This window comes from Sciurus carolinensis, chromosome 6 (genome assembly GCF_902686445.1).
Source record: "Sciurus carolinensis chromosome 6, mSciCar1.2, whole genome shotgun sequence".
NCBI lineage: Eukaryota > Metazoa > Chordata > Mammalia > Rodentia > Sciuridae > Sciurus > Sciurus carolinensis.
This window is the reverse complement of record NC_062218.1, coordinates 33,824,933-33,849,398: the sequence shown is the minus strand read 5'-3', so window position 1 is coordinate 33,849,398 and position 24,466 is coordinate 33,824,933. Positions and strand designations below refer to the sequence as shown.

Genomic DNA, 24,466 nt, shown 5'->3' with positions numbered 1-24,466 from the left:
CTCCTTTGGTCATTTGACCCTTGATTTGACCAAATTCTGTTTTGGACTTTGCTGTCCATTTCAAGCACTTCTTGGCCCACCTCCCAACTACAAAGGAGGTCGCTTTTCCACCTGAGCTCCACTTGCTGAAGTGGGCTGTTCTCAGGGCTGCATCTTCCAGGAGGGGGCTCACAAAGGGCTACCCATACCTGCATGGGCCCTGGGTCAAGTGCTCGGCCCACTTTCCTTCATCTTCCCACTTCTTCTTCCCATATCTAAGCAACATGGTTTTATTCAGAAAATATTTTCATTTTCTGGACATCTGGGTACAAAAGGAATTTGGACTTGGAAAGGCAGTTGTTGAAAGTTGCTTTAGCTCACTTGTACTTAACCTGACCTTTTCTTAAGTTAAAAAACAGGTGTTTTTTTTTTTTTTTTGAATAGCCCACATTCCTGGATTGTGGCTCCTACTGATCAAAAAAGAGAGACTATGGGGACAGCTTCAATCGCTTTGAAGTTCTCACCCCCTGGGTCCTGGCTGCATTCAGCTGTCCCGGGCAGGACCAGGAAGCCCCACTGGCTGGCCCCCAGCTCCAGGCAGCTGCTCTGCCATTTGGCTTGGCCCACTGTGCCCCCATCATGCCTCCAGAGCTTGTTAGGGTCGCCCTGCTCTGAACACTCTGTAAAAGGCTGCGGTCAAGACAGTGTTGAGAGACTTCAGTCATGAAACGAGAAGATTAATCTGCATTACCAAAGTACTAGAATTTACAAACGGTTTTTGGAAGAATCAATTTAATCAGAAGGAAGGATGCCTCTCAAGCTAGACTTGCCCAGCTCCGATCGAGCTTACCAACGGTGCAGGTTCAGGCAAGTGACAGGCTCTCTGGGCCTCTTCTCCCACCTGTAAGCTGTTGATCGTGTGTTTCCTAGGCCAAGTACACAGAGTGACTCCAACGACAGAAACTGGAAGAGTCTTGAGGCTGCGAGTCGGAGAAAAAGGTGTTGGCAGGACCAGATTGCCTCCGAGGCTCTGGAGGATCCTCCCTATTTTCTGGAGCCATCTGGTCACCCCTGCCATTCCGTGGCCAGCAGCTCCATCTTCCAGTCTCTGCCACTCTCACTGCGTGCCCATCATCTCCCCTGTGTAGGTCTTTATAAAACTTTCCTCTTTCCCTGGAAGTACTGAGGAATGCAGGTTTTGCGCATGCGAGGTAAACATGAGCTACCACAGAAAGACACCCTCACCCCCAAATCTCCCTTTATCTAAGGACCCCAGTCATGGGGACTAGGGCCTAGTCTAGAGATTTCATTTTAACTTGATCACTCTGTGAAGATCCTGATCCCAAATAAACTTGCCTCCTAAGGTACTAGGCACAGGACTCCCACATGGCTCTTTTGGAGGGGACACAATTCAACTCAGAACCGTGACCATGACAGCACCTACCTAGGAAGGATTTTTGTGAAAATGCCTGCTTATGTCCCCGCGACAGGGAGCTTCTGCTGCTTCTGAGTTGTTGGAGATTTCTAGCTCTGCTTTTTAAAAATACATGGAGAAAGATGAGGGTCTCATTAGAATAGGTCCCAGGGGGACATCACACCTTATGCTTCCTGGGGTAGAAGGTACATGTTTAAAACCACTATAAGAGCTAAGTAGAACTCTAAGCAGGTAGCTATTGGGACCCTCGCTTTCTTTTGAATTTGCACATACCAAAATATTCACATTGTTCAAAGATCAAAAAACAACAAAATGTATATTGAGAGGTCTTCTTTCCCCATGCATAAACTTTTCATGAAATCTGCGTTTTTGTACGTAAAGTACTTAGGAAACCCCTTCCCACCTCACTTATCCTCTAGGCAAATGTGCATTAGTTCCTCAGGTGTCCTGCTACTACTTCTTTATGTAGATTAAAGCTTAGAGTCTCATATTACCTTGTTTGCTCCCTTCCTTTCCTAGAAGCGTATCATACACAGTGTCTTGTACTTTGCTTGTTTTTCACATGATAATATGTCCTAGATACCTTTCTAAATCGGTATGAGGGAGCTTCCTCATTCTCCCTAATTTTCCATTATGTGGATAAACCATTGAAGCAACCTGTTTTTTACCGACGAACATTCAGGGGGTTTCCAGTCTTTTGTACCAGAAACAATGCTGCAGTGAATATTCTTATTGATATATGATTTTGTCAGTAGATAATATTAATTCCCCAAAATAATATAACTGGGTCAAAAGGTCACCACCTCTGTGCTTTGGCCGAAACTGCCCTACGACCCTGTGGAGTAAGTTTTACTTTCCACTTACCGGCAGCATATGAAAGTGTCTGTTTTCCCATAGGCTTGCCAAGAGGAGGTATGAGCCAACTCCTTGATGTCTGTCAACCCCATGGGTAAAAAAGTAGCATCTTGGTACAGTTTTAATTTGTTTCTATTTTGTTTCTGTTTTGTTTTGTTTTGTTATTGAAGTAGGCTGTGAATTTTTGTCATACATTTGAAGGGCATGTGGTTTGGTTTTGTGTGTGTATGTGTGTGTGTGAACTCTCCTTATCCATTTTGTTTTTAGATTCCTTTGTCTTTTTCTCAGGAATTTCCTTAGTTACTTTGTAAACTAGTGTTTTGTGTCTGATATGAACTACAAATATTTTTTCTCAGTTTTTCATTCATCCTCTGATTTTTAAGTTTTTTTTTTTTTTAGTAGCGTTAATAATTTTCATATAATGCAATTTTTTGCATATAATTTTAGTTCATCGCCTACTTTTCAAACAAGCAGGAGTATCAGATAGGAAGTCAGAATGCATGAAAACAATGGGGAAAGCGGCTCTAAGGAGAACCTCAGCTCTGCCCTGTCATAGCTGCTGACCCCCTGAGACAAACTCCTTCCCATCCCCGCGGTCAGTCCTCATCTTGAAAGTGTGATGACAATAATAGGAGATAGTTCAAAGGGCAGAGGTAAGAATTAAATAGACACTTAAGCCTTTAAGGGAAGAGTCCTTGACACAAACTAGACACCCAAATGTTAGCAACTACTACTCTATTTATTTTTATTCGCTTTATCTCAACAATCTAGAAAAATACTCAAACATTCATTAATGGAAAAGTTGGATCTAAAAAAACCAAAGGTATCCACAATGTCTATTCTCCTCTTAATTTGATCGCATTCTTCTGCGTTTTATTTCCATATTTAATACCAGTTGACAGATGTTTATTTATCAGCTACTATTGGCCAAATATGGCCCCTTGTTTATTAATCCATCTACCACTGAAAACACTGAGTTTCTAACATGGGCCAGATACTGAGTCTGGTGCTTTCCCAAGGGTCCCTGTGCTTGCTGGGCTTACGATCCAGTGAGAATAGGAACCAGTAAATGTCAACTGGAACCTGTCCAAGTTCCTGGAGCACATCCCGTGAGGCTGTGGGGGTCGAGCCCTGCCAAGCCTAAGCCGTCCACGGAGACCAGCTCCTTCTGCTCCGGTCAGTGGAGAACTTTGCTCTTCACTTCGGTTCCTTTGCCAGCCATTCCCACATCTACATCTAGGATGAAATACCGCTTACATTCCGACTCCTGCAGTGCCAATCTCTTCCCTGAGCCCAATGGCCAATAACTGAGTCAACACTCTTGAAATATAATAGCCTCCCAGATTTAATATTGCTTTCTCCACCCATCCCCACCCACAACACCGCAGTTCACCAGGCTACTCAGATACAATTCTGGGAGTTCTTGACTTCTCTATCTATGTCATTTTCACATGCAACCTAACAGCAAGTCCTGTTGGTACCACCTTTAAAATGTACTCCAGATCCATTACCTTGTGTGCTAGAAATGTATGTACAATTATTATGTGTCAGTTGTAATACATAGGATTTATGATCTCTATCAATTTGTTTCTGTATTTCTCTATCTATATCCCAAATCTGACCACTTCTTATTGTGACCATTTTGACCATGATAGCCCAAATCATTATCAGTTGGTTGCAGAATCCATTCTGGCCCACTCTCCAGTAATCAATTATCCCTTCAGTAAGAGAAATCTTGGTGAAATAAATTTGAGCATGATTCCTGCTTTCTAAGGATTCCTAGCAAGCTCAGAATCAATGCCAAACTCTTCTAAGGCCTATAAAGTAGAGATGTGCCCTGCCTCCTCCTGGAGCATCTGTACTCTGCTCCAATACCAACATGCTACCTCAGGTGCTTTGCACTTACTGTTGTTCCGTTGGCTTGAAACACTTTTCTCAACCCCTCACATAGCTTCCTCTCCAAATTCATTCAGGTACCTAAACAAATATCATCTCTTGTTCAGTCAAATTTTGTTGTGTAATGAACCACGCATTGCAAAACAGTAACTTAAAACAATAACTTTTTCTTTTTTTTTTCATCTGATACTGGGGATTGAACCTAGGGCACTCTGGGCACTGGGGACTGAACCCAAGGCCACTTATCACTGAGTCATGTCTCCAGCTCTTATTTTTTATTTTGAGACAAGCTCTTGCTAAGTTGCTTAGGGTCTTGCTAAGTGCTAGGGCTGACCTTGAACTTCCAATCCTCCTTCCTCAGTCACCTGAGTTGCTGGGATTACAGGTGTGTACCACTGGGCCTGTGCTGACAACTTTTTCATTTGCTCAGGAATCCAGGGGGGCAGCCTGGCTCTGTTGTACCATTCTCTGGGGTGTCCCATGAGGCCGTACTCAAATAGTGGCTCATCTTGATGGCTTCTTCTTTCTTGTGTCTGTTTTCTGGGCTGGAAAGACTCACATAGTGAGAAGCTAGAAAAACTAAGGACCCCCTTGCTCTCGGACAGCCTCATACATAGTGGTGGAAGGTGCCCAGAGCAAATGTGTTTGGCAGAACCTGTACGGCCTTTTCCATCCTGCTCTGAAAGGCACGCAGCACCACTGCCCCTGTGTTCTGTCTGTGCACATAGGCAGTCACAATGTCCTAGCCCGCTTCAAGAGAAGGGCACTGTTATGGTTTTGGATATGAAGTGTCCCCCAGAAGCTCATGAATAGTCAGAGGTGAAACAGATTCTGAGAAGTGTAACCTAATCAGTGGATTAACTCTTGATTGGATTAACTGGGTGATAACTATAGGCAGGTAGTGGGTGACTAGAGGCAGTAGGTAACCGGGTGTGCCTTTGAGGTTTATATTTTGTCTGTAGCCTCTTCCTCCGCTTCCTCCCCTCCTCTCCCCTCCCCCACTCTCCTTTCTCCTCCCTCCCCTCCCCTCCCCTCCTCTCCTCTCCTCTCCTCTCCTCTTCTCTCCTCTCCTCCCGTCCTCTCCTCTCCTTTCCTCTCCTCTCTCTCTTTTTCTTGACTGTAATGAACTGAGCACTTTTCCTCTGATCTCCCTTCCTCTATGAAGTTCTGCTTCACTTCAGACCCAGAGCAATAAAGTTGATCAACCATGGACTGAACCACAAAAACCGTGAGCCAAAATAAACTTTTCCTACTCTAAGTCATTTTTGTCAGCTGTTCTGGTCACAGTGACAAAAAAACTAACTCACACAGGCACGTAGGCCCTACTTTAGGTGGGAATATTGTCAGAGAGTTTGTGGATTTATATCCGAAGCCACACACCTCCTCTGAGAGTGTCCTTTCTCTGCTCCATTGAAACACCCCCGCCCCGCACGCCCCTTGGTGTTGTCTTCCCTCTCACTCGCTCACATTCCTTCAGAACGCTTGTGTCTTGACTGGTAGTACATGCTATATTTTCTGGAACACTCACTGATTGTATCACATCCAATAAAATGTAGGCTCTATGACAGCAGCTCCATGGGTTAAGAATGCAGTCCCAATTAGCTCACCTTTCTCTGTCCCGTCCCAGGGAGTCACATTGAGTTGTATATTGACACAGATTCCTTCATACAGTAGGTGTTTCCTGCCTGGGCTGACCAAAGTGTCCTGGAGTGTGAGCTACTCTGAGGTTTTCTTTTCGAAAGCTGGAAACTTCTTTCCTGGCAGAGGGATGGGGCTAGGCCTTCCTTTACTACATTTCTGGCCCAGAGTTGGGCCTCCTACCGTGCTCATGTGAATTGCTTTGATCTAGGAAGTGTCTTTCAAGCTGAGTTTGCAACACTTGGAGATACATTTCATCTAAGAATCCAGAAAGTGTTTGACAAACAGTTCTCTCAACCTAATAGCTCAGCTGCATGACGGGCAGGTGGTGAGTACAGGACACACACAGTCCTTGAGCTACAAACGATTATCTGCTGAGTGAGTTAAAGGGGCCAAGGAGGTGGTGCTGGGCTCCCAGGGTGAAAGACAGAAGGAGCTATTCCAGATGACCCATCTCCTCTCCTAATAGTTATGCAGCATATGTGTTTCAATAACATTCATTTTGCATTATCTATGATTCCTTCCTAATCATTCCATGCATTCTTTCTTGTACCTCCAGGTATCTAGGCACCTGGCATAGTGAAGGCAAGACAGCCATGTACTAACACAATTTTCAGTTTATTTTTGCCTCATTTGACATCATTTCATTTTATGCGTAAGATAGATCCAGGCAAGAACCAGGTTGTCCAATTCATATCCTTTACCTGGGGCTACTATATTGGAAAAAATAAATTGCATTCTTGTTAACTCACCGTATCTCAAAATGTCTAAAACTCCTGAGGCTCTGACAGGCAAAAGTTATTGAACTAGCTTATTTCAAAGAGGATTTGTGTTGGGGAAAAAGGCAATACAGATGTAAGACAAAACTGCTCTCAGCACGGAGTGGACAGATGCAGATTCTCATCCAGCAACTGTCCAGCTTGGCATATGTAGTATGAGAGCCATCTGCAGGCCATGCCAGGGTCATTGGAACAGGGTCTAGTCACTTGTGGGGAGCCAGATGAACAGCCCCTTTTGGAAACCCCATCATTGGCTTTACCTGATAAAGGACTGTAACTCACCCTGGGATATTTACAATGGGTTTTACCTTCCATGCATGATCCACCAATCTGCACCATATCCTCTGAACCAACACTCAGTGAAACTGGTCCCTGTAATGAGTAAGAAATAAAGATGTCATGGAACTGGTCTCCAGGATGTGTTTTCTGGAACTAAAGAGATAATTGCCCCTGGGAGATACTGAGACAAAATGTTAACATTGCGTAGTGATGAATATGAAAAAGAAAGGAACAGATAACCCAGTTCAAATAGGATGATGTTGAAAAGATCCACAGTAATGTTAACAGCAAAACCTACTGTAATTCCCAAAACCAGAGATAACCAGGCATAGTGACATGTCAGTCAATGGTGACCTCATGTTTGGGTGATGCTGACATAATGAGCACACCCAGATCTACTTGAATCCCACCCCTTCAAATATCATAGATTTCCTGCAGATATTGCAGAATTTTTTTTGTATTGTGGATTGAACCTAGGGGTGCTTAACCAGTGCCCCACATCCCCAACCCTTTTTTGTATTTTATTTAAAGATGAAGTCTCACTTAGGGCCTGGCTAAATTTCTGAGGCTGACTTTGAACTCCTGATCCTCCTGCCTTAGCCTCGTGAGCCACTGGATTACAGGAATGTGCCACCACACCCTGCAGTTAATGCAGTATTTTTCAACATTGTCTGAGCCTGAGAATCACCTGGGTAGCTTTTTTTAAAACTCTGCTGTTCAGAACCCATCGACAGAGAGCCTAATTGAATTGGAATGGGATTACAATTCCAATTTTACAATTTCTTTATTTTTAATGTCTCGGGATTAGGTTATGCAACCAGTATTGACACAGCTGCAGGGCACAAGTGTATATCTGCCACTGCCTCTTCCTCAGTTTTTAATTTTTTGGAAACTTACTAGCAGATAATTTCTCAGCTGTGTTATTTTCAGACAATGCCTAATATTTAGACTATAAGGAAAGCTGATTCTTCAAGAGCTTTGGTTGCCTGTGTAATACATTTTTAACCTGTACTTTTAGAAGAAAAAGTTGATTGGATCTCCTGATATTCTGAATGGTGTAAGCATGGGTCAAGTTTACAAAAATGGCATCTCCAGTCATGAAACCTCATGAGAAGAAAGTTTCTCACACAAATCATGTGGATGGTTCACCAGGAGATCATACCCTACAGAAACACAAGCCTAGTTCTGTCTAAGATCACTTGACCAAGAGAGCTTCCTTCCTCTTCTTTCATTTAGTTACTTGCTTAAAAACAAAAACAAACAACAGAAAAATCACTGCAGAAGAACTATCTATGCTCCAGGTACTTCATATGAAGCTGAAGAAGACATAAAAGTCCCAATCTACTAGTATTTCTCGCTAGGATATAAATTCCATTTAGCTTGGAGAACATGTTTTGGTTTCATTTTTGTTGTTTTGAACAACATTATATTTACCATGTTCAGTCAATAATAGTTAATTAATAAATATTCAATAAATTAATGAATAAATGAACAAATTAATTACATGAACTATATCATTGCAAAGGTGTTTATGATATAGGGAGGAACAAGATGTCATAAAAGTATGCACATGGAAATCTAAATTATGCTAAGAGGTGAGGAATTGTTCCCAGGGGGAAGAAAACGTGCATAAGATGACATCAGTGTGGTGAGTAGGGAATAGCACGATGTAAGACCGGAACACATAAGAAAAAGTGTCTCTTCTTTAAAATTTAAGTTCAGTGTGCTTGGGAATTTAGTGGGGGAAAAAAGTGAGGTTGGAGAATTGGGAAGAGGAGGGTTCGGATAGAGTTCTCCAGGTCATGTGTGCTAGTTCCCACTGTAATTGCAACAAATGACCACAGACCTGGTGGCTTAAAACACAAGTTTATTATCTTACAACTCTGAAGGTTGGAAGTCTGAAGGGGGTCTCACTGGGCCAAAACCAAGGGGCCAGCAGAGCTGGATTCCTTAATGAAGACTCTGGGAAGAATCCATTTTATTGCTATTCCTAGATTCTAGAGCTGGCTGCAATTCCTGACCTGTTGTCCACTTCTTCCATCATCAGGGCAGCAGCAGTAGGGAGAGTCCCTTTTCATGTCTTCCATTTCGCTTTCCTCTTCTGTCTTCATAACTCTCTCACCTACTCTTCTTTAGGAGTTCAGGTGATTAGGTTGTGCATGGTGGCATATGCCTGTAATCCCAGAGGCTCTGGAGGCTGAGGCAGGAGGATCTCAAATTCAAAGCTACTCTCAGCAATTTAGTGAGGCCCTAAGCAACTTAGTGAGACCGTGTCTCAAAACAAAACATTAAAAAGTGGGGGGGCTGGGGAGATAGCTCAGTCAGTAGAGTGCTTGCCTTGCAAGCACAAGGCCCTGGGTTCGATCCCCAGTACCCAAAAAAAAAAAAAAAAAAAAAAAAAAAAAAGTGGGGGCTTGGTATGTGGCTTAGTGGTTAAGCGTCCCTGGGTTCAATCCCTAGGACCAAAAAAAAAAAAAAAGAGTTCATGTGATTAAAGTATGCCCACCCCAAAGCATAGGATAAACTCCCTTTAATTACCCCTGTAAAGTCTCTTTTGCCATCTAAAGTAGCATATTCACAGAATCTATTGATTAGGACATGAATATCTTTGGTAGTCATTGTTCACACCTTGTTAAAAATTTGGGCCTTCATCACAAAAGCAAAGAGAAGCTACTGAGGGGTTTTCAGGAGGGAATGGCAAGACCAAATTTGCACTTCTAAAGATCCCTCTGGATGCCTTGTGTAAACTAAGTCAGAAATTATTATAGTCATCCAGGAGATATAGAGTTAGCTGAAATCAGAAGAAATGAAGAAGAAAGGATGAATTTGAGTCATTTACAAGACTGTCGACAACAGGTTTGAGTGTTTGATTAGATGCCAGAGAGGAGGATGATGCATGAGACAAGGAACACCCAGGTCTCCGACTAGAATAGCTGCATTAATAAAGGAGACGCTTTGAAAGAAAAGGAAAAACAATGAATTCATTTGGGAATACATTGAATTCAATGGCCCATGAAGATGTCCAAGTGCAGATGTCCAGTTAGGATCTGGATCCAAAAGTTTAAAATTCAGGAGAGAAGTCTGCATGTGGACTTCCCTACAGGTGTCATTAACACACACATGGAAGCCAAACTCCAGGAAAAGCATGGAGAAAAGAGAGAGAGGTCCAGGGCCGGGAACTTCAGGAAAAAAAGCTTTGAAACTCTGTCAGAAGAGGAAGCATCTGTATAGGAAAATAGAACACTGAACACAGAAGAAAGAGGATAAGAAAGAAGGGGTCTAGTGTCATTCAGACTTAGGGAAGAGAGAGTCTCCTTTACAAAGCAAGAGTGGTCAATTGCATGACATCCTGTGAGAAAGTTCATAAAATAAGGACTGAAATAAGGACTTAGCTCCCTCAATTGGGAGGTAAGGAGTAAGAGATGCGGAGCCAACTACTTTTTCTTTTTCAAGAAACTTGTTTAAAAAGCACAGAGAATTTAGAAGTAGCTATGGAAGCATGGAGGGTTGAAGGAGAGGAGACCTGAGAGAGAAACCTATACTTATGGCAATTCCTTTCAGAAGCATCATTGTGAATGGCAGGAGGGAAATGAGGGTAGCAGGAAGAAATATGGAGTCCAGGAGGTCTATTCATACATTCATTGGTCATTTCCATTTACTCTCACCGATTTGAACACATTGCATTAAAGATGAAAAAGGTGTTGAGGACAAGTTTAAAGTCAAGGTGACGATCAATTGATTAAAGTCACAAAGAAGAGCTGAGATCTAGGCATTGGCCTAACTTGGAAGGGAAAGGAGGGGCAGGAAGTCTGTAGGGTTCTTGTTTGGTGCCTTCTGGTTTTATTTGGTTTTGTCTCCTTTCTGTGGTTTACTGGAATAATCATCCAAGGTGGTGTTGCGACTAGAAGAGATCCAGATGGTGAACCAGAGGAGAGGGGGAAGTTCAAAGCCAGAAAAGTGTTGCTGAGCCCCGCATCTGGGGAGGCTATAAATGCCAAAACATATGATGTTAAAACTCCACAAGATCAGGAATAAGCCCAGAAGTGGAGTGTGAAGCGGTGGAGCATCCAGCTTGGGACATTCATATAGAACACTGAAGAGGGAAAGCCTGATTTATGAGGTGCTTGCTGCAGCAAAGTCCGGGCTGGCTGGCTCAAATTTACAAGAGAACCAGGCAACTGGAGGCTTTGCTGGATGCTTGGGGGGAGGGGAGGTGTACAAAGAAAGGGGAACAAGATTTCTAGCTTCCATGAATTCATCGTCTGGTGGAAAACATAAGAATGAAACACCTGTCAGGCAGTAGTACCAGCTTTCCTCATCACCGTTATTGTCATTATTATTGTTAGCTTGAAAGTCAAGTCATGATACAGTCCAAGAAGTAAAAACTACCAAATACCACGTGGTCAAATGTCAAAGGGGAGAGGTGGTGAAAGATTTGGAAGGGGGCACAGGAGTAAATAGATTAAATTGGTTTGTGAATAATTCTTGGAAACAGGCACACATTAATGGTCATTATTAATTGGAATGTTTTATTATAGCCAAGAGTCAATACAAGGAGATGGCTCTCCATTGCCCATAGACTGCAGAATGGGCCCTTGGAGCGGATGGTCACAGTGTGATCCTTGCCTCAAACAAATGGTAAGTGTGCATCTCCATTTCCCCCAACCTTCCCTTGTAGATATTCCTTGCATCTCCAGGGAAATGGCTATGAAGCAGAGAGTCCCCAAACTAAGTAAACTAAATTTCAGCCCAAAACAAGAGATATTCATATGTAGATAAGTGGTTCCCTTTGCCAAGAAATCTATATGTTGTGTAGTCTAATGAATGAATATCATGAGACTGCATCTTAGGTATGAGAGACTGCAAAACCTAAAATGCAAAGTGTTATTTTAAGTCACTCAGTAACTACTACTACTTCTGTCTTAGAACCATTGACTCCTTTGGGCTCAGGAGGCTGCAGCGTTGTGGATGCTGCTTCAAATCATAATCTTTTGGGCTTTAGAAAGTCTGACCTTTCCAACTGGTCTTGTGCAGTTTCGTTCAAGGAGCGTCGAAGTCTTTGCACAATTTCGTGGGAAAAGTTGCCTGCATGCTCTAGGAGACAGGCAACAGTGTGTACCCACCCAGCCTTGCGAGGAGGCCAGGGACAACTGCGGAAACGACTTTCAGTGCGGTACAGGTAATCCTTGCACTCCAGTTTCTCACCGTGCAATTCTGTGTACACTCATGAGTGAAAAGAAATAAGCATGGTTTTTATTCCAAGTGTAAAAGTGTCCTCAACAACATCAATGTATTGTGTGCCGAGAATTCAACATGTTTGGCAGAGTGTCTTTGCTGATTTTGACTGCAGGCAGATGCATAAAGAGGCGACTTTTGTGCAACGGTGACAATGACTGTGGAGACTTTTCAGATGAGGATGAATGCGACAGGGATCCCCGTCCACCCTGCCGGGACCGAGTGGTGGAAGAGTCTGAGCTGGCCCGAACAGCTGGCTATGGGTCTGTATTTCACTTGGCTTTTTCCAAATGGCCGTGAGTGGAGGCACTCTCCGACTTCTCACTGTAACACAGTGCAAGAATGATTTATATGAAGGTCACAGGTGTGGCAACCTTTGGCTCTGTGTCCTTTAAAGATATATTCAGCCTGAAAATATGTTGAAAGTATCTCAAGATACTCTGGCTAAACTGCCTGCCTCAGGAAGAGTCTGTAAAATAGACTCAACTTATCAGAATATTACTTCTCATTCCAGAGGGAGATGAAATAGCTCCTGTCTGATAATCCACTTGACATGACATAGTAACATTTAGAACCGAGCGGCCAGGAGTAGGTATGGTAATTCAGTGAGAGCATTTGAATTCTCAGCAAGGCTGTCTTTCATTGGAACTTCTCTTGGAACAATTCCTGATTCTTTTTCCCAGAGATTTATTGAGGTAAAACCGAAGTACAAAAAAATGCATGTATTTGAAGGATGCAATTTGATCAGTTTTGTCAGGTCTGTAACCAATACAATCAATATAAAAAGCATTTCCATTACTTTTTTAAAATTTGAACTGCAGAATGTTTCCTGAATGATTATTACATTAGAAATCAATCACCTGAAGATATTCCCCACCCCCACATGTGGATGATTTCAAAATTAAATGGCACACTTATAAATATCTCAGAAGTCAAGGAAGAAAGCACAAGAAAAGTAAATAAAAAGTGCTTTGAACTAAGTGATAATAAAAGCTTAAAATATAAGGATCTCTGATATTTTAAGAACATTTATAACTTAAAGTAGTTGTTATCAGAAAGAAACTAGAATAACAATCACATTGTTTTCATATTATGTAGTAGGAAGGAAAAATAAGAGTAGGAGCAGAAATATGTGACATAGAGAAGAAATAATACAGCTAAAATTTGATAAAATCAAACAAGTCTAATCAAGAGAAAAGCAAGAACACAAAAATTAATATCAATGGAAAGGGAACTATCAAAATAACTCCATAGATGCTGAAAATATATTAAGGTAATACTACAACTGTATGCCAACATAGGTGATAGCTTACATAACATGGTCTATATTAGAGAAGGATTCATGTGCTACTGAGAAGAAAGTATGAAATATTCTATATATGTCTGTTAAGACTACATTGTATTTTTTATTTCTATAGTTTCTTTATTTAGCTTTTGTTTGGAGGATCTATCCAGTGGTGACAAAATCATGTTAAAGTTACCCAGTATTATTATGTTGTGGTCTATTTGATTCTTGAAATTGAAAAGGGTTTGTCTGATGTACAAAGATGCTCCATTGTTTGGGGCATAGATACTTACAATCATTATGCCTTGTAATTGTTGACCTGTAATTCCCTTAAGCAGTATGAAATGGCCTGCTATGCCCCTTCTGATTAACTTTGGTTTAGAGTTCACTTTATTATTATGAGGTTAGAAACCCCTGCTTATGTATACCATCCTTGGGATATATTTTTTCCCATACTTTTGCCTTCAGTTGTGAATGTCTTTGCCCATGAGGGGAGTCTCTTAGAGACAGCATATTGTTAGCTCTTGTTTTTTAATCCAATCTGCCAGTCTGTCTTCTGAGTGACAAATTTAGGCATTAATGTTCAAGGTTATTATTGAGATATGATTTATATTTCCTGTCATTTGGGTTCACTTCTAGTTTTTAATTTGAATTAATTTCTCTTTTGATTGACTATTCCTTTAGTGTAGTTCCTCTCTTTGATGATTTTCACTTTTTCTTTTTCATTTCATCTTCATGGAATATTTTGTTGAGAATGTTCTGAAGTGCAGGCTTTCTAGTTGCAAATCTTTTAACTTTTGTTTATCATGGAAGATTTTTATAATACCTGATTATAAGTTCTCAAGAGATTCTGGCATTCTGAAAGTGCTGCTATGCCACTCATTTTCCATACAGAACACTGAGACTCTGAACAGGTGACTGGAAGCTCTAAGGGAAGTCTTAATTTGGAGCACAGAATATATAAAATGGAGACTATTCTGCAGATATATGTGCTCCAAGGATTGGAATAATGACATAGACCTGAGGTTGTATTCTGCCTCATAAAGTCAGAGGGCATTCCAGGAATGTTCCTGACATAGTGTCCATTAGTTGTCCTGAGCCAGGTGAAGTCTGTCTCTGATATGACACAGTTTCTCTCTCACCCAGTGATGCACTGACAGAGGTTTCACCATCTGTAATGCAGTGTGTCTCTTTATCCTCATGATTTCAGTGCCTGGTTCATAGAAAATGCTCAATAAATACTTGGTGAGTAGATAAATAAGTGAATTAGTTAAATAATAAAAATCTGTACATTAGCATTTTCTAAAATACTGGTAATTGGTAACAGTTAAGATTGAAACAAGGTTCCTGGGGAAAAATTCAGGAGCAGACCTCCAGAACTTGAAATGGGAATCCAAGAGGAAAGAAAATGGAGGAAATGGTAAGAGCAAGGCTGACAGAGGGATTAAGACAGGGGTTATCCATCAGGGGTGATTTCCCCACACGCACAGCCCAGGAGACATCTGACAATATCTAGAGACCAGTTCAATTATCAAACTTGGAAGAGATTGGGGTGAGTAATATCGGGGTAGCTACTGGTGAGTAGAGGCCAGAGTATTGCTGAACGTCCATCCTACCATGCACAGGACAGCTCAACCCCAAATGTCGATTAGAAATTCTACACCAAGGTGCTAGGCAGTTCCTAAGATAAATTCTCCACATCAGGTTTGGCTAAAAGTGGAGCTATCTCCCTTCTCTAGGCGAGATGAAACTTCTTTTTTTAACAAAATTAAGACCAAAATTCCAGCATACCAAGAGGTAGACACATCCTCTGTTCACTTCATAGAACTTGTCTAAGTAGCCTCAAATGTCACCCACAGTGCCACTGGCCCTTAGCCTACAGGTGGAGACCTTGAATCACGTGGATTTTGTCAGACCCTCTTAGCAAATGGCAGTCAATGGTGCGGATATTGTCCAAAAACTCATAATCAGATCACTGTGGGTTTAAATAAGCGTCAGCATTTTTTGCTTCTCTCTTGGGGAAGACATTGTGAGTCCATGATGAAAACCCATGACAATTTTATTTTGCTTTATTTGGGATCCAAGAAACAGTTTTCTCCCTAATCTAAACAAAAGAGCTTGAAGCAGGGAATTACATATGTTATTTATTCTCAATGCAAATTTATAGTTTGCCTTACAAGAAAAGAATACAGAAACTTTGGTCCAATTAGCTAAAAAAGCAATCATTTATAATCAATTGATTTCCTTTGTTCAGGGAATAGAAAAATTTGTAACATAGCTTTTTCCAGGGAGTTTCATAATGATGCATCCCAGAGAGCTGGCAAGGAATCCTTAAGTATCTCATGCTTTACCAGGATCAGGGCTGGTGTTGGGGACTGTCCAGGGCTGGGCCTTCAAGGCTCAGGGAGTGGGGCCCCAGCTGGGAAAGGTCAGCAGCAGATGTGAAAAGTGAGGCAGCCCCAGATAGAATCAGTCCATCAGCGTTTTTTATTAAATTCCCCATTACCATGAGTAAAATCCTGTGACAAATTTAGTCTTCTTAAGACCTATTTTTCAGTACAATTTTCACTTGCATAATGCTTTGAACTTTTCAAAATCTTTTTGTATATTGTAGCTCTGTAGATTTTCATAATAATCCTATGAGATTATTAGAGAGGGGCTTATATTCATTTATAAATGAAAACTAAATGAAATAATTGAGGCGATTTGGCTAGTTTTTTGTGAACTAAAACTCAGCTTTCTCTGACTCATATAAATCTATTTTTCCATCATGCCGCCCACCCTTTCCTTCTCCCCACAACCCCCCTATTTTTCTCCAATATCATTACAAAGCCCACAAGTCAATACCTTTTCTGCAAAGCAAAACTAACTTTAAAAAATGAAACTCCTTAAGTAGTTGTATATTACCCAAATATTCGTATTAAGAATGTAGGAGATTAGTATAAACCACGAATTAATATTTAAGAAGAGGTTCAAAGCAACATGCTTTGTTGTATTTATAATAATCTTCAATATGATTAATATTACATGTTTATTTACTATAAATCTCCATTTCCTCATACAGAGCTATAGACTATATAAGAAATAGAAATCTTGGGAGTAAACACCCAGATCCTAGCAACATGCTTATAAACTGCTTCTACACATTTTAGTCTAGAAATCTTCAACAAAAACTATTGACAGGCACATGCAGTCAGATTCTTTTATGTAGGAAAGTCACAGCACTTGAGCTGATTAACTTGTACTATTTAATTTGAAGGACTCTCATTTAAATTACCATGCTAGGAGAGCTCAGTTAAATCACGAATGTTTCAGCCTCTTGTCTCATAGGCATCTGCGATCCTCCAGAGGCACTTAGGGAAATCCTCCAATCCATCTTGCATTCATTGAAAAATATAAATCCAAACCAGCTGCCAGTGATGGACAATATGCAAGGAATTACTTTTTTTGTGATCTATGCACCACCCCACTTCTGTAAAAGGAGCTTTCTCGTCAATTCACCTGGCAAATTGGAACTGCCTGTGGTTCTCCACACAGGTGTGAAAACAGGCATTTTTAAGAGCTGCCAAAGAACACATGAGGTTTTATTATTATTATTTCCCAGGTGATGACTTCCTTTCCATGAGATGTTTTCATGTTTCTTGGCAGAAAAAAAAATTGGCTCATTCTAGAGTAGACTTGCCGTCTCTGTAGTAGTGGAATCCAGTCAAAAGTTTGTGAAATATCTCCTCCTTATTTATGCTTTAGACTGCTTCTCAGTTTTATTGCAACTTTCCAAATGAATCCAGCCAACTGATCAATTTGCTATGCTGTAAAATAACCTTTAGATTTAGCATGTGCCTACCAGGGGTACTCAGAACTTTCCAAGGGGGAGACAGGTATGTTTTAGGGTAATAGTTCAACTATTAATTATTTAACCAATCTGTCTATAGTAAATCCTCAACTTCTATATGTACATTTTTTCATGAAATTGATAAGGCAGACAATTTGGCTATATTCAAGTTGTCAAGCTCATTCTCCTTTTGGACTCATTTTACATTTATCTCCTACTTTCCAAAAGCAGAGTATACACCATTTTACAGCCGGGTGGAAAAAACAAGATGTGACTCCAGATCTAGGTACTCAGTTGGAATCTAATGCCTTGGGAATTGAATGGCTTCCAATTTTTTTTAGCATCAATGTTGAAAGATGTCCTAACCAATTGACAGCTAATGGACTACAAAAATAATTTTGGTAAAACACTATTCTGCATATGATTTCTTTGGGGGGTATGTAACAGAAGATCAAAGAATTGAGTGGTGTTTCTGTAACAAAATTCCTTTTATTCTTATAGAATGTGTCAGCAATTATACCTGTAAAAATGAAAAGGAAGAATAAAATAGTTGCTGAACTCTGTCTCTTCCTAGAACTAAGTAATCTTCATCCATGGATTCAGGAACTAAGAGATAACTTTCCAGTAAAATTTTTCTTGTGTTTAGCAATTTAGAAAATTTTAATATACTTATACATACTATTAAGAATGAAGAAATTTGTAAATACTTAGAACCTAAGGTCAAAGGATGTTTAATGTATTAAAATTCCAACTAACATCCTGGGTGCAGAGGCGAACATCTGTAATCCCAGCAGCTTGGGAGGCTGAGACAAGAGGATTGCCAGTTCAAAGTCAGCCTCAGCAACAGTGAGGTGCTAAGTGACTCAGTGAGACCCTGTATCTAAATAAAATAAAAAATAGGGCTGGGGTTGTGCCTCAGTGGGGGAGTGTCCCTGAGTTCAATCCCCCCAGCCCCGCCAAAAAAAAAAGTTCCAACTAATGCTTCTTTTGGTACAGAGAGTACGATAAGTTCACCAAAAAAAAAAAAAAATTTAAGCATAAACTACATTACTTTCTGTGGGGAATGAATCAGAAATAAAGATTTTAAAAATCACAAATACAAGAGACACAGAGTATATAGGAAATCTTTGTACTTTCTGTTCAATTTGGTCCAGGAAACTTAAACTGCTCTAAAAATAGTCTGTTTTATAAAAGGAATACAACAAAATACTATAAAATTTTCAGTTGCAGTGGTTTATATTTATTGGATTATTTCCTAAAGTAGAAAATATTGTAAATACTTACAGAACACTGGAAATTTTATCCTTTGCCACTATTTAAGCTGAAGATGAAAAATATCAGATGTCATGCTAAAACGGTGCAGGAAAGCATAGCTTGTCACACTCCTTTCTAAGGCCTGGGAGCAGGAAATCTGAAGACACTGTCCCCACACATGCCATTGCATCCCCATTGCTCATGCCACTCCCCCTGTCCTCCTAGTCCCATTCCAGTTCACCCACCCTTCAGAGCCCAAACCAAACTCGCCTCTTCTAAACCTCTTTTATGACTTTCCCACAGTGACCTCTTCCTCTGGGAAGACTGGACTTATGCAGCACTTACCTTTGCTACTCATTTGGACCAAGCATGTTCTTTTTGAGACTATTTTTTTTTTCCAAATGTGTAATTGTATGTCCAAATTCCCAACTTCAAAGTAATTTTCAGGACAGCAGAGATTGTGCACTAGTTATCTTAATATCAGCCCCTGTTTATTACAAACACGATACAGCACAAAGATGGATCATGTGTTAATCATCATCAGAAACAAAGGTTCATTTCATTATTCGCTGAAGGTAAAGAGGTACAGTGTTGTTTTAATGCAGGTACACAGGAGGGCAGAGTTCTCTATCAAACAAAGGTGTAGTTGAGAGCCTGAGAAGAAAGCACATGCTATGTGCAATGTTTTATGACTTTGAGTTGGAGAAATTGCATCAAAACTTTGTTTAGTAAAACAAAATTAAGAACTAATTGCTCACAAGATGTGACTTGATGGCAGCTCTGCCTCAAACCGCAATGGCTGGGGTGGCTTTGTGTCCCACTGAGGTTTTGATAGTCTGGACCTGCTAAGTCGCTAGGCTGGAATAGCAGCAGCTGTCCATCAGAAGCCCTATGCTGGTTAGGGTGCCAGAAAGTGAAAAGAAGCAAAGGAGGTCTCTTTATGTCCAGCTTCCAGAAGGTTCTTTATTACTTTCAACTACATGCTACTGGTCAAAGCATGTCACATGACTAAGTACAAAGTCAGTGAAGAGGGACCTCCTCTTGGCCCATCACAATACCTTGACGAGGATATAGATGCAGGGATGGATCAAAACTTAGGGAAAAAATGTGGACCAGTCATGAGGGACAAAATGTTAAAGGAAGTAAACGAGGTTTATAATTTTTTTTCCTGTCTGTTGTTCAAGTTAATAGTACTAGTTTGGGGCACTATACTAGAACTTTAGGGTCATAACTTTTGCCAGGAAAGGCAATTTTGATGCCACAGGTAGTGAAAGATAGTTAACTTAATCTGTACCTCAGTCTTGAAAAAGATATTCATATATAAATTCCTTAACTTGCTTTCCACAATGTTTATTTTCCTTGTAGATTCAAAATTGATTAATAATGTGCTGCTAATGTGAAAACGTTTTTAACTAATCCACTGGTAATAAGATGTTCTTTGAACTATTCTTGCATTAGCAATGGGTTTAGAGTAAGTTATGCACACTTTAACAAATTGCTCTTGAAACCAACGTTTGGATTTATAATCCAGCTCATGGGCATTAGGAATGTGGTCCAGAGCAATGGACAAGTGTATGTTTTTGTGCTAAGGTGAGTTAAGGGTATGAGAACCAAACCTTATTGGGCCTCCCTGACTTGAGGCCATTTATTCCAGACAGAGCCTAGACGGCAACACTGTGCTCCTGCAACGAACAAAGAAGAACTTCAGAAAGTACTATTTCTTTTGCATGTATTGTTTTTAAGCCTCCAAATCAAACAATTTTTTTAAAAGCTAAACAAGATTTCCATTATGAATTACAGCTTTCTAAACAAAAATATTCCGCTATGGGGAAAAGTAGAATTTTGGAGGTCTTGCTAGATGCTGAAATTTTTGTGTTCATCTTGGAAAGCATAATGGGAATAATATATGCCTGAGGGAAATGAGGCTCTTGACAAGCAATGGGACAGCTGGAGGAAAAGGCTTAAGCTTAAAGAGAATGGGGAGAGAGAAAGAGCCCCAATGTTGATTCATAGACAAAAAATTACATGCATATGTTTTACTGTCCCCCTGAGATGCTCTGTTCTCAAATAATTTAAATAGTTGGTATTACAGCATAAGTTCCTGGTTTACTGAGGGAGGTTAGGTAAGAGTTACAGCAGTGGAGTTAAGATTCCAGGAGCCAGATGGTCCCATGTGTCCTGCTGATTGCATTTCGTTCTTTGTGCTCTAAACTGTGCCCTAGTTGCCAACGGGTTTATAAGACCCTCCTAAGGTATGTTTTCTGCCAGAGACACAGAGTCGAGGTGAACCGACTCCTCCTGCTGTTTTGGATTCTACTGCACACATCTTGGGTGATGGTGACACAAACCAAAGCTGTCTCACGAATGGTTACAGAGGACTGCCTTGCATTAGATGCGGTGTTTGCACGCCTGACTGACACTACTCTGTTTATCCTCAGGATCAACATTCTAGGAATGGATCCCCTAACCACACCTTTTGACAATGAGTTCTACAACGGACTCTGTGACAGGGTTCGGGATGGAAACACTCTGACATACTACCGAAGACCCTGGAACGTGGCTTCTTTGGCCTATGAAGTAAGTCTCCTCAGGAGAAAACATTGTTCAGTTTTTGGATGAAAGTTGCTTCAATAAATTTAATACTAGATATGGTGAGAAATTCAATAGAATATGTAGGAGGCACTTAAAGAAGAGGGGATGTAGCTTGCATCTCACTAGAAACAGTAGTCTATAATCAATCTTCAGTGACATTCACCTAGTGATAAAGATTTGGCAAATATCTAGACTCCCTAACGAGAATGATCTAAGATTCTGAGATGACTCAAAACTAAATCAGTGCTGACTTAAGTAGCAATCACACTCCTTTCATGCTACTTAAGTTTTTCTCTTTCATTGCTAGCTCCCCTGTCCAAGGAAACTGATTTTTATATGTGTTTTCCTTCAATATTGCCTTGTGTAGCAAGCAAATGCCTGACTAATATAAGTGGCTACTTTCACTAACTTCAAACTTCTCTATGTCTTGTGAAAATATTACTTAAAATGGTTTTTGCCCCATGTAATGGCATTTCAAATGTATTAACTTCTTTAAAGTCACCGAATTTCCTAGAACCTTCCATAAACTGCTCCTTTTCCCCAAAGTAGTCATGCTTATCACCTTTAGAGATGTTTCTTTGATTCAAGTAAGATAAAATAAATAATAATAGGTAACTTATTCTGAGCCAGGCTAAAAGAGTCCGTCACCTTCAATGGGCTCATAAGTCAAGAAGACCTCTAATGTCCACGTTATTTCTACAAAGCACTTATTATACATGCCAGTCCCACCAGGTTGTAAAATATATATACTTTTAAATAAATGTGGTCAATATTCATTTTTCAAAAACAATATTATAAATCAATTTCTACCCATTATTCTCTTGTCTTAGGGATGCCAAAGACTTTAAAGTCTGAACCTTTTGACTAGCACTTTGTTCACAAGTGAGCACATTCTCACAGTTCTAAACCCGTAAGCCCAGAATAAAATCAGTTTCCTACAAATCTGAGGGAAACTTCTGGGTTGTTGATCTTTCTTCACAGTGTTATGTTTACCTCCTTTAAGCATGAAATTTTGTAACGGGGAGATGACAATCTATCTAAAATACCACTCATGTTCTACTTTCTTAATGATAACCTTACCAAATATGGTAACCTTGGCCATTGTGGGAGAAAGGTTATTCATGCATTGTTTTATTTTGTTTTGGGTTCTCAGATCTGCATTTTACAGTTTTCCTGTCTTTGCCTCTGTGGCCACCTCTTAGCTTCTCTATAAAGGTGATAACTTCATAGTGGCACACAATGGTGAAGACTGAGGCAGTCCTAGAGACAGGGCTCACTTGGATAGGGCAGGGTCCTGGGATCACAGGGGTTGGTGTGGAGCTGAGGTCTGTGGAGGATGGCCTGGGGCTTAGGACTGTGAGGAGTCTTTAGTGTCTGGAGCTCTGGTGTGCCCTAGCACTGGAGTGGGCTGGAGTCTCAGTTCACAGTCTGGAAATGTGGGGATCTGCCTGGTTCTGGGTCTTCCTGGGGTTTAAGGCAAAGTCCAACCTCACTGTACTTCAGTGTGGAGTACATATCTCTCTACAGTGTGCTCCCTGGGGTGAGGGAGAGGTCAGAGAGTAATGTGAAACTGTCCTTCCTGCCCCCATCCAAGCATCTTTTCCTATTTTTTTGCTATACAAGGTTCTATAATCTCTCAGCTCTTTTGAATGCATTTGTGTTAGGGGATAGTTTCCAAAATGATGTTTTGCGAGGGTACAAGCATAGGAAAGTCTTATTCTGCTGTTTTTCTTACGTCACTCCTCCATGGTCCCACATGAAATACTTCTAACAGCACCTGGTACAAAGTAACACTCGACAAATATCAGTTATCATCATTAGCTATTATTAGCTCTATGTACTAAGTTTAACGCATTTTTATTGAGCACCTCCTGTGTACCAGGTGAGCTTACTATCTGCAAGTCTATTCAATAAGTGATTAAAAGAGAAGTAGTTTTCAAAGAGTGTTTTAGAGGGACCATGAGGATCTATAGAAAAAAGATTTATATGCCTGTGACATCAAGAGAAGCCTCCCTAAAGATGTCATGTTTAAGCTAGGACTTGATACAGGGGTAGGATTTAATGAGGTCAAAAGGTAAGTTTTCCTTGTGTGTTTGAGTTCGTGCAATATGTGTGTTCTGGGAAGAGTAGGGAAAGAGAGTAAAAGAACATTCCTGAACGTAAAAGAATAAAAACACCCTTGGTGAAAAGATGCATGGGTTGTGAGAAGAGAAGGTTGGCTTGATGACCAAGCACAGTCAGGGAGAGATTGACTTGGAATGATTAGAGTGTGAATTTTATCTTGAAGTCACTGGGAAGACATTGGAATGTTCTAATAAGAAAGTGGTAATGGTGGGTTTTTCTTCATTGTTATGTTGGGCATTTAACCAGAAAGCCTTATTTTAAAGGTAATTATATATGAGTTAGTCTTTCCATTAGACTGTAATAACTTTATGTTCTCTGTGCTCAAGAGCCTTACAATACATGCTACCAGAAACAATCCACGCCACTGATTGAAACACAGGGTCCTATTCCTCTTCCTAAGCAAGAGCACTACTTATCTCAGAAATTCTCTGGAAAAGACGCCAAACCACTGATATGAACAACCATGTATTAGTCTGTTTTTTGTTGCCAATAACATAAATAGCACAGAATGAGTGTTTTAGTCAGCTTTTTTGTTGCTGTGACCAAAAGACCTGACAAGAACAATTAGAGGAGGAAAAGTTTATTTGTGGGCTCATGATTTCAGAGGTCTCAGTCCGTAGATAGCTGGCTCTATTCCTCAGGGTTGGAGGTGAGGCAGAACATCATGACAGAAGAGTGTGGTAGAGGAAAACAGCTGGGGACATGGCACTGGGAGTCAGAGAGAGCTCTGCTCAACAAAGACAAAATATATATTTCAAAGATGTGCCCCAGGGACCCACCTCCTCTAGCCACAGCCTATCTGCTTACAGCTACCATCCAGTTAATCCCTACCAGGGGTTAATGCTCTGATTAGGGTAAGATCCTCAGAATCCAATCATCTCACCTCTAAACTTTCTTTCATTGTTTAACACATGAGCTGTTGGGGGACAAATCATATCTAATCCATAACCTTGGGGGAGTCATAAAGAAAAGAGGTTTGTCTTGCCTCACAATTCTAGAGGTATGAAGTCCCCAATCCTGGGGACTCCATTGTCATGACCTGACTCACCTTACTCAGCACCCAAAGGAGTTCTCTAAACACAATGCTCTGATCACACTTCTTCCTCCTAATTCCCCACAATGGGGACTGAATGTCAACATATGAAAACTCGGGAAGCACACTCAAACCATATCCAAACCATAGTACACTCATACCCGACTGGAACCAAATTGGCAAAGAATGTCTTAATTCAAACTTCTGTTTTTTAATTAGGTTTTTTTAGTTCTAGTTTTGTTTTCTAACT

General features: G+C 40.6%; 1 protein-coding gene across 1 annotated transcript in view; it reads left to right on the top strand.

The window, feature by feature from the left end:
* C9 (complement C9) overlaps nt 1-24,466 on the top strand; it is a 48,260-nt gene that overhangs the window by 1,494 nt on the left and 22,300 nt on the right. The window contains exons 2-5 of the mRNA XM_047554748.1: nt 11,400-11,499; nt 11,896-12,040; nt 12,212-12,359; nt 20,906-21,044. Of these exons, the coding sequence (XP_047410704.1) occupies nt 11,400-11,499; nt 11,896-12,040; nt 12,212-12,359; nt 20,906-21,044 (532 nt within the window). The remainder of the gene's footprint in view (nt 1-11,399; nt 11,500-11,895; nt 12,041-12,211; nt 12,360-20,905; nt 21,045-24,466) is intronic.